Source organism: Pteropus vampyrus, unplaced genomic scaffold, assembly GCF_000151845.1.
Source record: "Pteropus vampyrus isolate Shadow unplaced genomic scaffold, Pvam_2.0 Scaffold461, whole genome shotgun sequence".
Taxonomy (NCBI): Eukaryota; Metazoa; Chordata; class Mammalia; order Chiroptera; family Pteropodidae; genus Pteropus; species Pteropus vampyrus.
This window is the reverse complement of record NW_011889242.1, coordinates 1,561,936-1,580,881: the sequence shown is the minus strand read 5'-3', so window position 1 is coordinate 1,580,881 and position 18,946 is coordinate 1,561,936. Positions and strand designations below refer to the sequence as shown.

The window sequence follows — 18,946 nt, the reverse complement described above, 5'->3', positions numbered from 1 at the left end:
CACATCAAGGTCCAGCGCCCCACTCTGCAGAATCCTGGTTGTCAGGATGTTCTACTCATGGCTTCCGACTCCAGTACTTTAAATGCTCTATGCATAGCCTAGTACTTAAGAGTATGGACTCTAAGCTTCGATGCCCCAAAAGCTGAGTTATCGGTTAGCCAAATCTTTCTCCTGATCGTTTTCCCCACCAAACTGTGACCCCACAGAGGGAAAGGGCTGTGATATTGGTCTCTCGCTGTCTGGTAGTATTGGCTTTGCTCCCTGAATTGGATTGACACCTTTCAAAGAAGCCACTCACTGCTATGTAGGGAATTACAAGTTGAGGATTTCACTATCTGTAGTAAACACTAAGGGTTTTTACATCTTATTTTTTTGTTCTCTTCTCTCTTCTCATCTCCCATTCCCTCCCTCAAAATTTATCATTTCAGCCACCTGAAATGGTGATAGACCAAGTCAAGATTTTTCAGAAAATTCCTATTTACACCATCTCCTTCAGTTACAATGATGAGATTGCAAATGGCTTTTTGAAAGAGCTTGCTTCCTTGACTGGAGGAGAGTTTCGTTCTTACAATTTTGGCTTCAAAGATCCCTGTCCTGTAGAGCCTGTTCAGGTAAGAGCTTGATAAACTGAGAATAATGTTCGCTTAATTGAACGTTTGAGGCTGGAGGCCCATGGACAAGTATGTTAGTTGTAAAAACAATAGCCACACAGACAATTAAGTTGAGCAAGTGAATCACTTAGAAATGAGTGTACCAGTGTTACTCAAAATGTGGTCAAATGACCACCTGAGCTAGGACATTTGTGAAAATGCAGATTCCTGGGTCCCACTTCAGAGCTATAAATTGGGCTTTAGGCCTAGAGACCCAAAAATCTTAATATATTTTGTTTTTCTTCTAAGCTTTTTTATGGTGGAAAGTTTCAAATATATACAAAAGTGGAAGAGTATATGTACCCCCATGTACTCATCAGTCAAAGTCTACAGTTATCAACATTTGGCCAAAATTCAGGAATCTGTATTTTTAACACGCCTCTCAGGAGGTCCATATATGGCATTTGTTAACCACTGCCATTTATAGACATTTGTGAGAAACTTTCAAAAAATCCAGGTGATAGTGTATTGTGTCCTGTCTTCTTAGACTATATAATAACCATGTGACCCTCTGATAAAGCAATTTTTTCTAATGAGCTAATGAGAGAAAGGAAATCAGATTCTTTTCTCTAATCCTCCAGTCTTGGCCTGAGGGTATGCATTTCAAGAGTGCCCTTCTAGTGAATGTGTTTTTCATCTTATTGTCTGTCCTGCAAGGTGACTTTAAATCCAGGACAAGTCAGGGTACTGATCAGTGCTTACATGTGAGGGAACTACTGGAATCTAGGCTTGGATCATTCCAGAGGGTTGCAGGGAAGTGTGCTCTGAGCTCACTCAGAGCTGGGAATAGTGACTACTCCCATAAGCTAGACTAGAAACCTTATAATCCCATAGGCATTGGGTAGAGTATGCAGAAGGGTCTTACCTCAGTACTGGGAACAACCTAATATGGCTACAGTTCTGCCTAGAAAATCTTAAATGGAAGACCTAAAAGGATCAAACTGTTGCCAAGGAATTTAACTGCATCCCTGAACAAACCTTAAGAATAATTATAGGAAAGCAAAAATATCCACTACCTAACAAAGTAAACCTGAAATTTTCTGGCATCCAACCAAATAATACCAGGTAAGCAAAGAAGCATGAAAATACAGACCTATAATGAGGAAAAAATTCAAATAGAAAAATTAAAACATACATATAACTGCCTCAGATGTTAGTGTGAGCACATTAAAAGTTATTGCAATTGTATTTGATATGCTCCAAAAGTTAGGGAGAGACATAGAAGATAACAAGTGAGATACAAATCAAACTTCTAGAGGTGAAAACTATGATGTATGAGATGAAGAATGCATGGAATCTGATGAACAGATCAGACAGTGCAGAACAAAAGATTGGTGAACTGCAAGGCACCATAGAAACTATCCAAAATGTGACAAAGAGAAGAAAGAGAATCAAAACCAAAACAAACAAAAAGCCAGGCATCAACAAGCTGTGGAAAATTTTCAAGTAGCTTAATTAATTTGTCATTGAAGCAACAGTGGCCAGAAATTTTCCAAATTAGATTAAAACTGTAAACCTGTAGATCAAAAAGTCCATGAATCCCAAGCATAAGAAACATGAAGAAAACCACACCAAGTCACATCAGAACTGAACTTCTCAGAAGCAGTGACAAAGAGAAATCTTAAAAATAGGGAGCAAGAAAACTTATTCTGCAGAGGAACACAGTCAAGGAAGGCAGCCAGTTTCTTATCAGAAAAAAATGCAAGCGAAAACATGGTAGAGTGACATTTTTAAAGTTGAAAGAAAAAGACTGTCATTGTAGAATCTATACACAGTGAAAATATCTTTTGAAAAGAAATGTGAAATAAAGACTTTTAAATATATATAAAACAAAAAATTCATCACCAACAAACTTGTAGTACAAGAAATGTTAAAGGGAGTACTTTAGGCAGAAGGAAAATCATACCGCGTGGAAATACAGATTGACATTAAAGAATAAAATGCAAAGGATTTGGTAACTGCATGGGTAAATACTTAAGTTTTTTTCCTTGTTTTCTAAGTCTAATTATAAGATAAATTGCTGGAGGGATGTCTAGTCCCAGCAATAACAGAGTAGCTCCATTCCTCCTAGGTCCTCCATCTTAGCTAAAAAGTCCTGGACATAACACAACAAATAAGCATAAGAAGACTCTGAATGATGGAAAAAAAGTAGGCGGGATGCCTGGAGACCTCTGGACTTAAGGAATGACATGGCAGTGACTCCTCTGGATTTTGTTACTGTTTCCCGTGTATCCTAGATAGGGTACAACAGAAGCCTCCAACCTCATCTTTAAAAGGCACAGACAAAAAAAAAAATCATTCAAGAAAAGTCTGTTTCCCCTAGCCAAAGGACCAGGAAAATGTTGGCCTAAACATAGTAAACTTTTTGGCACTATCTGCCCTACTCCACCCATACATCTAGGGAACAACCACACCCCTTTCCCTGGGAGTTCAATGGAGCTGAGCAAGAAGCTGGTCTTCCACGCCACTCCCCTGCCCCATGGAAATAAGTGACGATGATCTGATCCCCTAGCTGAGTGGTATTCGTGTAGCTGACCAGAGAGACGAACTTCCATTCCCCACGTGGCGGAAGCAGATGGTGATGCTCTGAGTTCTCTGCCGGAATCATCAGTAGGACTGAGTGGAAAGCTGATTCTCTAAACCCCACTAGGCATTACAACAAATCTGAACTAATTTAAAATAATTAAAATCACATAGAGTTTGTTCTCTGACCATGGTGGAATCAAACTGGACATTAATAATGGAAAGGCAGCAGGAAAATGTCTAAACACATGGAATTTAAACAACAGAGCCCTAAATAATTCAGAGGTCAAAGAGGAAGTCTCAAAGGAAATAAAAAATATTTAAAACCGAATGAAAACAAAAACACCATATATCAAACTATGGAGGATGAAGTTAAAATAGCATTGGGAGTAACGTTTATAGCCCTAAATGCTTACGTTGGAAACAAGGAAAGGTATTTAATCAACAGTCTGAGTTTCTGCCCGAAGAAACTAGAGCAAGAAGAGAAAAATAGACCCAAAGCAAGTAGGGGGAGGGAAACAATGAATAAAAGAGCATGAATCAATGAAATTGAAAATAGAAAAATAATAGAGAAAATTAGTGAGACAAAAACCTCTTCCTTTGGAGGAAAAACCTTAAGAACTGATAAAACCTTTGGAAGGCTGACAAAGACAAAATGAGCATTCACAAAGGACTAATATCAGAAATGAAATAGAGGACATCACAATAGATCTTGGAGTCATTAAAAAGATAATAAACACAATGGACAACTTTGCACTCATAAAGTTGATAACTTAGAAAAAAAGGATCACTCCCACAAAACCCACAAACTACCAAAACTCAACCAAGATAAAATGGACCATGTGAATAGCACTAAAATCATTAAATAAATTACATTCATAATTTTTAAACTTCTGAAAAAGAGATACCCAGACTGAGATGGCTCTGTGGGGAATTTTACTAAATAATCAAAGAATAACTAAACTGATTTATTTCAAGAAATAGGAGGAATCACTTCATAATGCATTTTACGAGGCTCCCAAACCAGATAGACAGTATAAAAAGAAAGAAATCTACATACCAATCTCCCTCATAAACAGAGATGCAAAAAGCCTCAATAAAATATTAGTAATCTGAATGCAGCCATACATTAAAAGAATTATACTTCATGACCAAGGGGGATTTATTTTGGATACACAAGGCTGGTTAAACGTTAGAAAATCAATGAATGTAATCCAGCATATCAACAGGCTAAAGAGAAAACATATGGCTACATCAATTGTGCAGAAAAAAACCTTGACCAAATCCAACACCCATTTATGATAAAAACTCTTGGCAACATAAGAATAGAGGGCAACTTTTTCATCGTATGTCATCCTAACACCTACAGCTAAAGTCATACTTAATAGTTAAAGATTGATTAATTTCCTCCTAAGATCAAGAAAGAAATGGTCATCCATTCTAATCACTCTCATTCAGAATATTACCAGAAGCTTTACCCATGGCAACAAGACAACAAAAGAAATAAAAAGCATACAAATTGGAAAGGAAGAAATAGAACTGTCACTTTTTCAGGTAATGTATTGTTTACATAGGAACCCCAAGAGATCCACACCAAAAAACTTTGTCAAGCTATTAAGTTAGTTCAGCAAGGTCACTGGTTATAAGATCACTACATAAAATTTAATCACATTTTGATAAAGTAACAATGAACTTGCAGAAGTCAAAATTGAATAGTCAATATCATTTATAATTGCTTGAAAGAAAATGAAATATTTAGGTATATACTTTAAAATATGTACAGGGTTTTTATGCTGAAACTTTAAAAATGCAGAAGTAAGAAATCAAAGACTCAACATATTAGAGATGTCAGTTCCCCCCTTATTTGATCTATAGATTTAATTTAATTTCTATCAAAATCACAGAAAAGTTGTTTATAGATATAGTTAAATTTTATATGGCAAGACATAGGACCTAGAAAAGCTTAAACAATCTTGACAAAGAAGAATAAACTGGGAATAAAGCTTACTCTGTAGCTGTATTAAGACAGTATGGCTTTGGGAGAGGAATAGACATATAGACCAATGGACGATAATGTAGAATCCAGAAATACACTCACATGGTATGCCAAACTGATTTTTGACAAAGATGTAAAAACAATTCAGTGGAAGAAGGAGAGACTTTTCAACAAGTGGTTGGAGCATTTGGACATTCATAGGCAAGATAATAAAGCTCAACCTGTATCTCTCCCTTCATGCAATATTAACTCAAAATGGATCATGAATTTAATGTAAAACATGAAACTATAAAACTTATAAAAAGAAATATGGGAAAAAGTCTTGAGGACCTTAGGCTAGGCAAAGAATATTTAGTCTTGACACCAAAAGCATGATTCATGAAAGAAAATATTGATAAATTGGATCTCATTAAATTAAAACCTTTTTTTGTGTGTGCAAGAGCCTGTTAAAAGGATGGAAAGACAGGCTACAGACCTGGAGAATATATCTACAAACAACATATCTGAAAAAGGCCTAGAATCTAGACTGTATGAAGAACTCTCAAAACTCAACAGTAAAAACCAAACCATCCAATCAGAAAATAAGACAAAACACATGCACATGCATTTCACTGAAGAGGATATACAGATAGCAAGTAAACATATGAAAAGATGTTCTACATCATTAGCCATTAGGGAAATACAAATTAAACTGCCATGAGGTATGGCTAAAATAAAAAATTAGAATGGCTGAAATAAAAAATTGTGACAAAATTTAGTGCTGGCAAGGATGAGGAGAAACTTAATACATTGCTGGTGGCAATGTAAAGTGGCACAGCCATTCTAGAGAAGTTTGGCAGTTTTCTTAACAACTAATATTTAATTACTGTATGGCTCAATACTTATTCTTTTAGGCATGTTTCAGAGAGTGAAAACTTATATTCACATAAAAGCCTGTATTTGAATGTTCATAGCTGCTTTATTTGTGTTAGACAGAAACCAAAAACAACCCAGATGTCCTTAAACAGATGACTGGTTAAACCAATTGTTGTATGTCCATATCCTGGAGTATTACTCAGTAATAAAAGGAATGAATCATTGATACATGCAACATCTTGTATGATTTTCCAGGTAATTATGCTGAAGGAAAAAGCCAGTCCCTAAAACTCAGATACTATATGATTCCACTTGTATGACATTTTTGAAATGACAAATTTTTATAAATAGAGAACGGATTAGTGGTTGCTAAGGTTTAGGAAGGATGTGGGAAGGGTGGAGGGAGGCGGCTATGGTTATAGAAGAGCAACATGAGCCCTCTTGTGAAGATGAAACTGCTGCTCTGTATTTTGACTGATGGTGGATGTACAGACCTACACAGGTGAGAACACTATATACAACTAAATAAACACACAAACTAAAATAGGTAAAACTGAGGACATTGGAATAAGACTGGTGGGTTGATCAACTTTATTATTCTTGTTATGATATTATATTATTGATTTCAAGGTATTACTAGCAGAGGAAAGTGGGTGAAGAGTATATGGGCTTTATGTTATTTATTACAAATGCATGTGAATCTACAGTTATCTGAAAATAAAAGTTTAATTTTAAAAAGACAAAGACAATTTACTGGTAATGCAAAAAATAATAATAAATTTAACATCTAAGATTAAATGATAAATTACTCAAAAGACACAAATTGCCAAAAACTCTCTCAAGAAGAAATAAATAACTTGACAACCCTACATCTATTCAACAAATTGAATTTGTACTTAAAAACATTTTTGCAAAGAAGACTCCAGCACCAGATGACTTACTGCTGATTTGTATCAATTATTTAAAGGAGAAAATATTATCAATTCTATACAAACTCTTCCAGAAAATTGAAAGGAGGGAATACTTCCCAACTCATTCTATGAGGCTAACACTAACCTGATACTAAAACCTCACAAACACATTGTAAAAAAATTATAGGCTAATATCCCTCATGTACATAGATGCAAAAATTCTCAACAGAATTTGTAAAAAATATAAATAAAAATATATATAATTGGGGCAATTAACCATATTAACATACTAAAAAACTTTGTAGTCATTTAACTTTACGCAGAAAATGCCTTGACAAAATCCAACATGCATTTCTAATAGAGACTGTTAGTGAAGTACGACCAGAACAGACTTCCTCAATCTGCTAAATGGCATTTGTGAAAAATCTACACCTAACATCATACTTTAATGGTAAAAGAGTGTATGCTTTTCCCTAACAGCAAGAAAATGAAAGGATGTTTGCTTTTGCCATGCCTGTTTAACAGTGTAAGGGAGGTTCTAGTTAGTACAAGAAAACAGGGTGTGGGAGGGTGGGTGGGGGAAGGCATATAGATTGGAAATAATGCAGTGAAACTGTATTTTCATTCAACATGTTTATCTATGTAGAAAATTCAGTGGGATATACAAAAAAAGCTACTAAAACTAATAAGTGAATTTAGCAAGATTGTAGGATGCAAGGTTAACAAACAAACATGAATTTCGTTTCTACATATTTACAAAAGACAATGAAAAATTGAAATAAAATCATTTACAATCACATCAAAAATATGAAATATGTAGGAACAAATCTATCACAATATATGGAAGGCCTGTATACTGAAAATTACAAAACATTGCTGCTGACATTTCTTATTTATGGGTCAGAAGACACAGCAATATTAATATATCTATTCTCTTTCAGTCGATCTGTAGACTCATCGAAATCCCAATCAAAATGCCAGCAGGCTTTTTTGTAAAAATTTACAAACTGACTCTATGAAGTTCAAAGGATTTGGAAGAGAAAAAGAAAGTTGATGACTAACACTACCTGATTTCAAGACTTATAAAGCTTTAGTAATCAAAAAACTGTGATATTAATATAAAGATATAGATAGGTGATATATAGAAAGGCAGACAGACAGACACAGATATATATATATATCAATGGAACACAATAGAGAAACCAGAAGTAGATGGACATTTATATGAATAACTGAATTTTCAAAGATGCAAAGACAATTCAATGGAGAGAGGATGGTCATGGCTTTTTTTCCCCATTGAAGTGGTATTAGAACAATTGGATTTCCATATGCAAAGAATGAACTTTGACCCACACCTCACACCTTATTAAAAAATTAACTTCAAATAGTTTATGGACCTAATAAGACCTTGGTTTTTCTCCTTATAGAGGAAAACATATGAAAAACCCTTTGTTACCTTAGACAAAAAAAATTTTAATAGGATTTCAAAAGCATGATCCATATAAGGACAAATCGATAAATTGGACTTGATCAAAATTAAAAGCTTCTCTACAAAAGACAATGCTAAGATAATGAAAAGACAGTTGTAGACTGGGAGAAAATATTTTCAAATTGTATATCTAATGAAGGACTTGCATCTAGAATATATAAAGATCTCTCAAAACTAATGATAAGGAAACTCAAAAAATAGGCAAAAAATTTGAACAGATACTTCATCAAAGGAGATATATGCATGGTGAATAAGAACATGCATGGCGAATAAGAACATTATTAGTCATTAGGGAAAATACAAGTTAAAACCACAATGAGATACCTGTGCCCAGCTGTTAGAATGGGTAACACTAAAACGATTGACCATACCAAGTGTTTGTAAGAATGTGGAGGACTCGGCATGCTCATACTTCACTGGTGGGAATGTAAACTAGTGCAACCCTTCTGGAAAACAGTTTGGTAGTTTCTTTAAAAGTTTAGCATCACCAGCCATATGATCTAACTGTTCCACTCCTAGATCTTTTCCCAGGAGAAATGAAAGCAGATGTTCATAGCTTTGTTTATAAGATCCCAAACCTGGAAACAACTCAAATGTGCATCAACAGGTGACTAAATTTTGGTGTTCAGTATATAATACTTCTCGGTGATAAAAATGAGTGAGCTATTGATTCATGCCACAACATGAGTGAATCTCAAAATACTTATATGGGTGAAGGAAGCTAGATAAAATAGTACACACCATATGATTCCATTTATGTAAAATTCTGGAAAAATGAGACTATAGTGACAGAAAGCAGATGAATAATTGCTTTGGAATGGGGGAAGGGGTTCAGAGGTAGGGGAGGGCAGATTTACACTGGGGCACAAGGAAAATTGGGGGCGATGGATATATTTATTATCTTGATTACGATGATGATTTCACGGGTGTGAATGTCAAAACTATTTAAATGGTACACTTTCCATACATTCAGCTTATCAAGTGAGAATTACAAGAAAGCTGTTTAAAAATGAAATAATGGAAAAACTACATGAATTGTTTACCTTTTTTTCCTGATACAGTGGCTTTATGTTAGAATGGTTGCAGTGCGAACTCATATAATCTCATAGTGTATTCACTTCTCATTTTGGCAGAGTGAAGATCTGACTCTTTTAATTAAAGAAATGGAGCAGGGACGCAGTGACCTGGAAAAGGTGCAAAACCTTTATTCCGAGTCCTTGATCATGGACTGGTGGTACAATGGAGAAAAGGGAAGAGACAATAAGTGAGCATGCCAAACCGTCGTCACTGGAGGGCTCTCTCACGCTCTATTCGCTCTCCTTGGCCCTTCTTCCTTCTGCAATGCTTTGTGAGACTTCTTTTAGTGAAAAGAATCACATAGAGTGATTATGTAAGGATTTTTTTTTAAACAAAGAGAACTATCCTTTATAATATGATAGTTTAATAACGAAGGACTTAAGGAGGTCACAGTTGTTGGTTTGATTGATACCCAGTGTAAACAGGCCGCTGACCTAAGCGGAGCGGAAGTGTGTGTAGTGAAGGAGACTTGGGGCTCAGGATGCCCAAGGGCTGGACTTTACTCTGCAAGCTGGTGAATTCATAACTTCCCTCCATGCCTGGCCCTTGCTGTGGGTCTCTCATCTTTGAAATGATGGCTATGGTCGTAGGGTTTGGGATTGATGATTTCTCAGGTCTTTTCCTACACTATATTCTAATATGTTTTTACTTAGTGGTTTTTAAACAAAAATCAGAACCACCTCAACATTCAGAAAATGTGTCAAATCTCCTTAAAGTGATTTAGCATTATACAGATATTTGAGTATCACAGCTTTATATTAATGCTTTATCAGGAGGATGTCTTTTTATTTAAATGAGTGAGAGCAAAATGGAAAGAAGTTGAAAATATATTTGTTAATCAGGATTTGTTCTTGATTGAAATTCACCGTCTTCCTATTAGCAACTTAAGCATTAATATGGGCTGGGAACAGGGTGTGGGCATGGAATCGGTAAAAAGAAATAAATGTTATACTGGGTATCTCTTATAATGAAAGTTTACAGCATTATTTTTTAAGTATTTGGGAAGGCTCAGATACATTTTCTAAATTCAGAGAATTTGAATATATAAACTAAGAATTAAGTACATGAGCAGCACTTCAGTGTAAACTAAGAATTAAGTACATGAGCAGCACTTCAGTGTACTAAGAATTATGTACATGAGCAGCACTTCAGTGTAAACTAAGAATTAAGTACATGAGCACACAATTAAGTACACTTCTCTGTATTTTCAGCCAGTATCTACCTTTATTGTCCTTATCCCCTTGTTTAATCATACTAAAACTCTCAAGACAGAATGACCAGCTATTGGAAGTTGGCTTGGTTGGTTGACTGTACTTGCTATTTATTGATTGAATAGTGGATGCATTCTAGTGTTTTTATATTTCTTTTTTAGGGGCTGGAAGGGGCAGGTTCTAGAATCAAGCAAAGTATTTTAATACCGGCTTCCCATCATTCCATGTTAGGTAACTTTGGGCAAGTTATTCAGCCTTGCTGAGCCTTGGTTTCCTCCTCTCTAACATGGGAATAATGGCAGTAATCAAGTTGTTGGTGAATTAATGAGGGCACGCCTGGCACATAATAAGAGCCTGCATTAATATAAAGGAAAGAGTAAAAAGCAGTGCCTCGTTCTACAGACTTCCTTGTGACATAACAGCATTAGGGCAAGTTAATTCGTTGACTTAGCTATGGTCAAAAATGAATTGCCTTGCTCTAGTTTCCTACCAGCTGTAAATATGTTACAGTCCCCAAATCTCCTCTCCCTTCCCTTTTTTTCCCAATCATTTGTTGAGTACAAATCAGGCACCAGGTGAACTGGGTGGCACAGATGAAATGTAAGCCTGGTCCCTTTGTCACAGGACGAACAGCATGGTGGGTGATACAGAAAGGATTTTAGACACTGAGTGGTAGCAATACTACACAGCGTTGGAGTAGGAGCTTGTTCTGGAAACATGCCTTTCTGTGGCTGCTGTGTTCAGTGCCTCAGAGAAGGCGTGTCTGGGAAAATACTCAGGCACTTCTAGGGTGTCCCTTCTGGCACCCCTGATCATCACCAGAAAAGCTTGCTGTGATCTGGTGCTGGCACAGGGGATCCCAGGTGGGTTCCCTCATCTGACTTTTGCCAGAGCTAGCCATCAGCCCTTTGCCTAGAGGTATGGCTGTCTGTAGTGCCTCCTGGTTTACAGCCGGCTCTCCTCGTGTCTGTCCTCAGTCAGTGCCAGCTAAGGTTTTCAGCAGTTTATAGATAAGGAAAGTGCTGAAGTTCATGGAAGACTGAGAGACTTCACCGAGTCACACAGTCAGGAAGAACCAGAGCTGTGCTGTGGGCCATATCTAGTGACCCCACTTCTGGGTCCCTGTGTACTACTCTTCGGGATGGGGCATGGAGAAAGGATGATTCTTACACACTACCCAAATAGAGGAAGGCTCACTTCTTTAAGTTTCCAACTTTCTACATGGTATATTGGTCTAACTCTGCCTTCTTGATGGAAATTTTATGTTTCCCCCTCCTTTTTCTTTTTGTTCTTTCTTTCTCTTTGTCTACTTTTGATCTAAATCAAAACAGGCATCAAAAAGAAATCTGTTCTATGGTTTCAACCCCAGAAAAATGTGTAAATCCTCACTGCAATGTCGAAGCAACACGGACGTCATCCTTAAATATGGCAAAATTACCAGAAGACCTTTCAAATCAAAAGATTCAGAAAAAGAAAGTCCTCCACGCAGGTATCAGTGAACAAAATGGTTTGAATGTCATTACTGGTTTTCCTTCAATGCAAGAAGGTAGAATAAAACTAAACCCACTTAGTATTATTAAAGAAGCCTAAATCTGTGTTTTTTTTTAATTGAAATTTTTATTGAGATAATTAATTAAGCATTCACATACAGTTGTAAGAAATAATACAAGAAATCCCATATATTTATCCTTCTTTCAATTTCCCCCAATGGTGACATCTTGCAAAAAGAAAAAAAAAAGTAAAATATTGTACCCAGGATCGTGACAGTCATACAATCTATGATCTTATTCAGCTCTCTCCAGTTTTAGTGGTGTTTGTGTGTGCATGTAATTTTATACAATTTTAAAATTGCCAAACTATTTCCCAGCGTGACTGTGCCATTTTACATTATCACCAGCGATGTACACATGATCCAGTTTCTACACATTCTCACCAGCATTTAGTGTTGTCACTATATTTTTTATTTTAGTCATTCTAATAGGTGTGCAATATCTCATGGTGGTTTTAACTTGCATTTCCCCAGTGGCTAATGATGTTGAGTGTCTCTTCATGTGCTTGTTTGCCATCTGTATGTTCTTTTTGGTGAAATGTCTGTGCATGTGTTTTGCCCATTTTTATTGTGGATCATTTGTCCCTCCTCTGCTATTCCTGGAAGAAATTGGAGTAATTCTTTTTTGAATATTTGGTAAAACTTTCATAGAGCCACCTGGGCCTGGAAATTTCTTTTCCAGGGCTTTTTAAATTAAGAATTCAATTTTTAAAAATGGTTTTAAAGCTATTAATATTGTCTGTTCCATCTTGGTTGAGTTTGGCACTTTGTGATTTCTGAGGAAGTGGTCCATTTTTTCCCCTAAGTTGTGAAATTTATATGTGCAAAGTTGTTCATTGTACTCTTTTATTGCTTTTATAATGGCTGCAGGAGCTGTAGTGATGTCTTTCTGGTGGATTTATAACTTTATTATGTGCATTTTTCTGCTGCAAAATCTACATGATCAGATTTTAATATAGCCACTTTAGCTTTTTATTAATATTTGCATCGTATATCTTTTTCTATCCTTTTACTTTCAATCTACCTAATTTGTAGTTGGAGTATAAATTTCTTATATGTAGCATATAGTTGGAAATACAACTTTTGTTTCATTGCTGAGGTTTTCTATTTGTGCATTTGTCTCAAGAGAACTTATAATTAATTATTGAAGCATTTAAAGACAGCTTCTTTGAAATTCCTGTCATATAACTCCATCTTCTGATTCATCTTGTTATTTTTTTCTCACTCAAAGTGTCATTTTCTTGGTTCTTGATGTAATGGGCGATTCTTTTTTTTTTTTTTTAATAGTATCCTGAACATTTTGTCTATTATATTTAAATCTTTTATTTTAGAAAGTAGTTGCCCTGGTTAAGTTTCACAGATAGGCTTTGGCCTGCTTTTATGGTCTGTGGTTCCAATGGCAATTGAATTTTCACAGCCTTTGTGGTTATTTTTGGTGCTTGGTTTTCTGATGTCACTGGGGCTCCTCTTGGTCCCTGCTAGTGCTTCTGAGGGAGCAGTAAGAGTTTGCTCAGGCCAGGATGCTGGATGGGGCTTCTCCATCAGTGTCTGCTGCATGTCTCTAGGGGAAGAGAGCCTTGAATACTGATGGGCCACTCACTGTATCTTGGTTCCTCTTATGTGATGTCCACTTGTCCTGGTGTTTCTAAGCAAAGGTGGACTGTCTTAGGCTCATGGGAACACAACGGCCTCCATTTGTGTGGCTGCATCCCTTTTGCTAGTCTTGCCTGCCCATTCAAATAAATCTGGGTTTTGCTAAAGATGCTACTTGCTAGTCATTATAAACATTTTAATGATCTTTTGGCACTTCTATCATTTCACTTAGATTTGGGATCTTTGCTACTGTCAGGCAACTATGTGCTTAATTTTTATTCTATTTCAATTTATAATGTAGAAGAATGAATTATGTGAGGACTGACTTGCAGAGCTTGGGGAATAATTAAATCCTTGAATCCACTGCTAGATAAATATGCTTTTATTCAGTACTTGCAGAGTTTGGGAATAGTACAGGTTTTGTTTGGGGACTTTTGGAGATAAATTTCATTTTTATTTTGGCACACCTATGTATGTGGTTGTTTTTGCCTAGTGATTTTGGCCAAGGTGGCCTGCCTGTGTGATCAGCGGCAAAGTTCAGCTCTCCTGTGCGGATCATTTATCTCTTTTTCTCACAGACACAGCTTCCAAGAAGATTTATCCTTTTTAATCCCTGGTTATACAGGCAACCAAGATAGGACTCACCATTTTATTGCCTGGAAAAACAATGAATAACACATAGGATACTCCTATCTCCAGGCATGGAGACTTTTCTGACAAAAGATAGATAATTTGCAGATTATTAACTAATCTTCACCCTAATTTCTTATGGGAGATACTAAGTCCCTTCTTGTTACCAACAAGCACACGTTTTATCCATGAGCACTCTTGAAGCTTTGGCAGTTGTGCTCCTAAGTTGTGAATCACAGGACACATTTACCATCAGTATAGGTTGTGTAATCACACATGAAAACTCATTGAGATGTCTTAGTACAGGTTTATTATCCTCCAAAAAATAAACCTGAAATACTGATTAAACATCAGTATTTCAAGTGTCTACCTGCTAGTCTAAGGGCCCCAACAGAGGGTAGAAAATAATATAGATAAGGGTCTGGACAGCGACAGAGGTAGGCAGAGTTTCTAAAATGGCCCACCAAAGATGTCCTAATCTAAACCCTGCAACCCGTGACTATGATGAGTCATCACTCCCATGATTATGTTATGTTGACCTTGAGACAGGGGTGGGGTGGGGGCGGAGGGGAGGCAGGTACTTATGAGCCCTTAGAAGCAGGGGCTTTTTCCAGCTGGTGGCAAAAGAGAAAATCAGAGAGACTTGAAGCACAGAGGAAGTTAGCACTCTGTTGATGGCTTGGAGATGGAGAGAGCCACATGAATAGAAATACTAGTGCCCTAAGGAGCTGAGAGAGGCCCCTGGCTGACATCCAGCAGGGAAACTGGGAGACCTCAGTCTTACAACTGCAAGGAAATGAATTCTGCCAATAACCTGAATGACCCTGGAGGCAGATTTCTCTCCAAAAAGGGCAGAGCTTGAACTCAGATAAATGGAGCAAGCTATCACCACAGCGTTCAGTTGGTGACAGAACTATGCTCTGAGGATTGGAACACTGAAACTGCATTCTTTTAAGGATCCAAGGAAATAGTTGCATCTAATGAAGCATCTCTCTCCATCCCAAATTCCTTTAACCCCTCTCCCTGTGATACCCACAGAATCAACAAAAACCAGCCTGCTTAGAAGCCAGATGTCTACCTTCAAGAGCTCACCTTTCAGTGAAAGGAAGGATGACCTTTACAGTTCCAGCAATTGGAGCACTCCAAGTGACACAGGCAAGCCAGAGAGGGTCTCTCTGTCAGAATGGCCTCCCTTTGCCCAGTGTCTCTGCTCTTGAAAGAACTGCATATAGATACTTTAGGGGCAAACAAATCATTTTGAAGTGGGTCCGGAGTGCTTTCTACTCAGAGGATTCTCTTGTAAATCAGGTCTACCTGCTTTCATAAGCTGGATTTTCTTAGAGACCTACACTTGCACACATGTGGCCTGCATAACTATGGTGCTGGTAGTGGTAATGCTGCTGCTCTATGGTTTGAATTTGAACATCTAATATTTCATTGTATGTTTATTTTCTTCCCTTCATTCATAGATATAACCATCTGATGAGCCCTCTCTGGTTCATATTGTCAGCTTTTTGGGGCTAAATGTGAGGAAAATATGACTTTACTCAATTTTTATTACTATTGATAAAATCATTATTCTTAAAATAGTAAATTTCTAAAAGTTTAATTCTTGTAGTATTTTTCCCTATATTTTAAATAGTTGATAAATGATAAATCCCAGCTACACACACACACACACACACACACACACACACACACACACACTCCCCTAGATAGTAGGAAGCACCTGACAAATTCACACCTGTTGTTACTTGGTCATAGCTTAATCAAACTTTGTGTTCTTCGATGCTGGCTGGTGTGATGTCTTTTCCCCACTTTCAATTAACCTATCATATTTCCTAAGTCTGCTACATGCATAATCCTTAAAGGATTATCATATGATGATTAGGATATGATTTCTTAGGCATTTAACTAGCTCACTCCCAAACATCCCTCCTTATAGATGCTGCTGATTCAACTAGCTAATATTCCTTTTCATTAATAAATCCAAGTTTATATAAAGGTATACATTAAAACTCCCAAATACTAATTCAAAATTTTGAACCTACAACTAAATAGGACCTAATAGGGATTTTAGTTTCCCACATAGAACTGAACCACAAAACAATTAAAAACTAAAATGTTGATCAAGGCTCCCCTGTGTAATTTGAAAGGAGTCTAATGAGGACAACATTGAATGATTGCTAGTTAATGGTATTCTTATTTAGCACTTTTAAAATGTGTTCTCTGGAGAATGAGAGAATGGGTATGTCTCATTCTTCCCTGGAGAGATTTCTCAATGGCCACAGGGTGAGGTAGATAAAACAATGACAGCACCATATTTACCTCTACATTGCTTTTTGGTATCAATTGCCAATGAATCTTGCCTGAGAACCCACTCTGACACACCAGCATTCTCTGAAATGTGGTCCATTTATTAGTCTTCAGTTACACCTGAACTCCAAGATATGTGTGATTCTTTTGTATTTTGATATAAACCCCATATCTGAGGAAATTATGCAACTGCCATTTCCCTTTCCACAGAAATGAGCATCTTGTTGACAAATGAGTATCCAAATGACAAACCATTAGAAAGACTGACTCCAGAAGGAAGCCAAGTTTATGATCAAGAGTGAGTATTTTAATTTTACTAGGATAGTTTTGTTGTGTTTTTAGTTGTTATACGTTTTAAAATGTCACAGTCTTGTGTTCTCAGTTCCTCAGATATATCTTTAGCAAACTGGCTCAAGACCCATGGTTTAGTTGCCAAGAAACTCACTATCATGGACGCCTTGTCAATGACAGCCATCCCTCATAGCCCCACCTACGTTCCAATTTTGGACAAGCATGTTGCTTCCAAGGTCTTTGATGAGGTAAAACTGATTTTCTACATGTTCCTGAGTAGCATAGTTTCAATTTTCTGCTTAAACGAAAATAATCTCCTTTAGTATCTTGTGCAGTTGTAACAGAAATGTGTTTCAGCCATTGAAATAGAATTATTTGTAAAGGTAGTAAAAAGGAGAGAGAAAAGCTTTTAAGCATTTTTGCTTTTAGGCTGAGAAGAAATTGGCCTTTGTTGCGTTGGCAGTCATGGTTCACTGCTGATGGGTGGCAGTGTGGAGATGCAGAAAATGCTTGAAAAGCCTCTAGGTCACAGTTCTGAGTCCTGAGCGAATATCATCCAATATCAAAGGATAGGAGCAATGTGTGAGAAGTTATGTCCTTCTTTTGCTCACTTTCTATTCCTAAGAGTGGTGGTATCTTTACTATCATGAAATTCTCCAAGGAAAAAGAGAGAGAAGGAGGGAGAGCAGAAGAAGAGAGAGAGAAATGGAGAGCAGAGCCACAGCAATAGGAGCCCTAAGAGAGTGACGAGTAACAGTCATTCATGTCCTAGAAGGAGAACAGAACTTCCAGGAAGAGGGTGTGGTAGGGTTAAATATGGAGGGAGCCAAATGAGTGCTGCAGACTTTCCCTGACTTGGGCAATGAGAAGGCCCTCGCCCTCAGCAAAAGCAGCCCAGTGGGGCAGCCAGATTGCACAGCAATGAGGGCCATGAAGGAAATGAGAGAATACAAGAATTGAACTGTGGTGCTTCAAAGATAACATCAATGAGTGATTTAAATAGGAATATATCAGGCTTTACAGTCACTAAACGGAAATAATACTCTTATCTCATACAAAAATATTTATAGAGGAAATGTAAGAGGTTTGGGATCTGCTTCAAGATAATCTGGATGGTGGGGGAGTGGGGGGAGGAGTACATACAGCTAGATTAACCATGAGTTGACAATTATTGAATTTAGATTATTGAGTGGGAGGAGGCTCATTCTACTGCTCTGTCTGCTTTTTCATATATTTGAAATTTTTCATAATAAAAAGTTAAAAAAAAACAAAAGCAGGAAAAAAAAAGGCTTTATCTAATGTCTTACAATAGCTGTGATATGATGTATTTGGAAAAAGTGAATGAATTGGTGAATTTTTTCTATTAGTCACATTTAAGAAATTGTACCCATGGAGTTGACATGTCCAGTGGCTCTTGCTCTGGAAGTTGTGTGTGTGATCACTTAGGCTGGGTTCCTGATGACTTTGCCTCAAGGTGAGTGGTTCTGTCACCTTGTGACTGGCAGAGTCTATTTATATCTTCAGTGAACTCTAACCTGATTAGTCAGATATCAGCTTAGCATTTGAACTTTTCTTTCGGAAGAAACAGAGAAACCAAGCCCTGATTTATTTATTCTAAGGAGTTTGGTGACAGCTTCTCATATTCTGTGGATTTATTTTATTAATATTCTTGAGTTTTATTTGGAATAAAGTATATTTAGTGAATGCTTCCTGGAAATGGAATTTTCTTGTGTTTATCATGTCTCCTTCAAAGTCTCTCAATAACTCAAGATACATCAGAAAGTAAATTTCTCAAAAAATAAGCATGATAGGGTAGGAAAACAAGCATAAAATCAAAGGGAGAACCCAAAAGAAA

At 36.8% G+C, this 18,946-nt stretch overlaps 1 protein-coding gene across 8 annotated transcripts in view; it reads left to right on the top strand.

The window, feature by feature from the left end:
• The window catches only part of VWA3B (von Willebrand factor A domain containing 3B), a 137,040-nt gene that overhangs the window by 77,403 nt on the left and 40,691 nt on the right, over window positions 1-18,946 (top strand). For all 8 annotated transcript variants that reach the window (XM_023524304.1, XM_023524306.1, XM_011381973.2 and 5 more), the window contains 6 exons: window positions 429-611; window positions 9,558-9,688; window positions 12,044-12,201; window positions 15,523-15,639; window positions 17,011-17,098; window positions 17,183-17,339. In XM_023524304.1, the coding sequence (XP_023380072.1) occupies window positions 429-611; window positions 9,558-9,688; window positions 12,044-12,201; window positions 15,523-15,639; window positions 17,011-17,098; window positions 17,183-17,339 (834 nt within the window). The remainder of the gene's footprint in view (window positions 1-428; window positions 612-9,557; window positions 9,689-12,043; window positions 12,202-15,522; window positions 15,640-17,010; window positions 17,099-17,182; window positions 17,340-18,946) is intronic.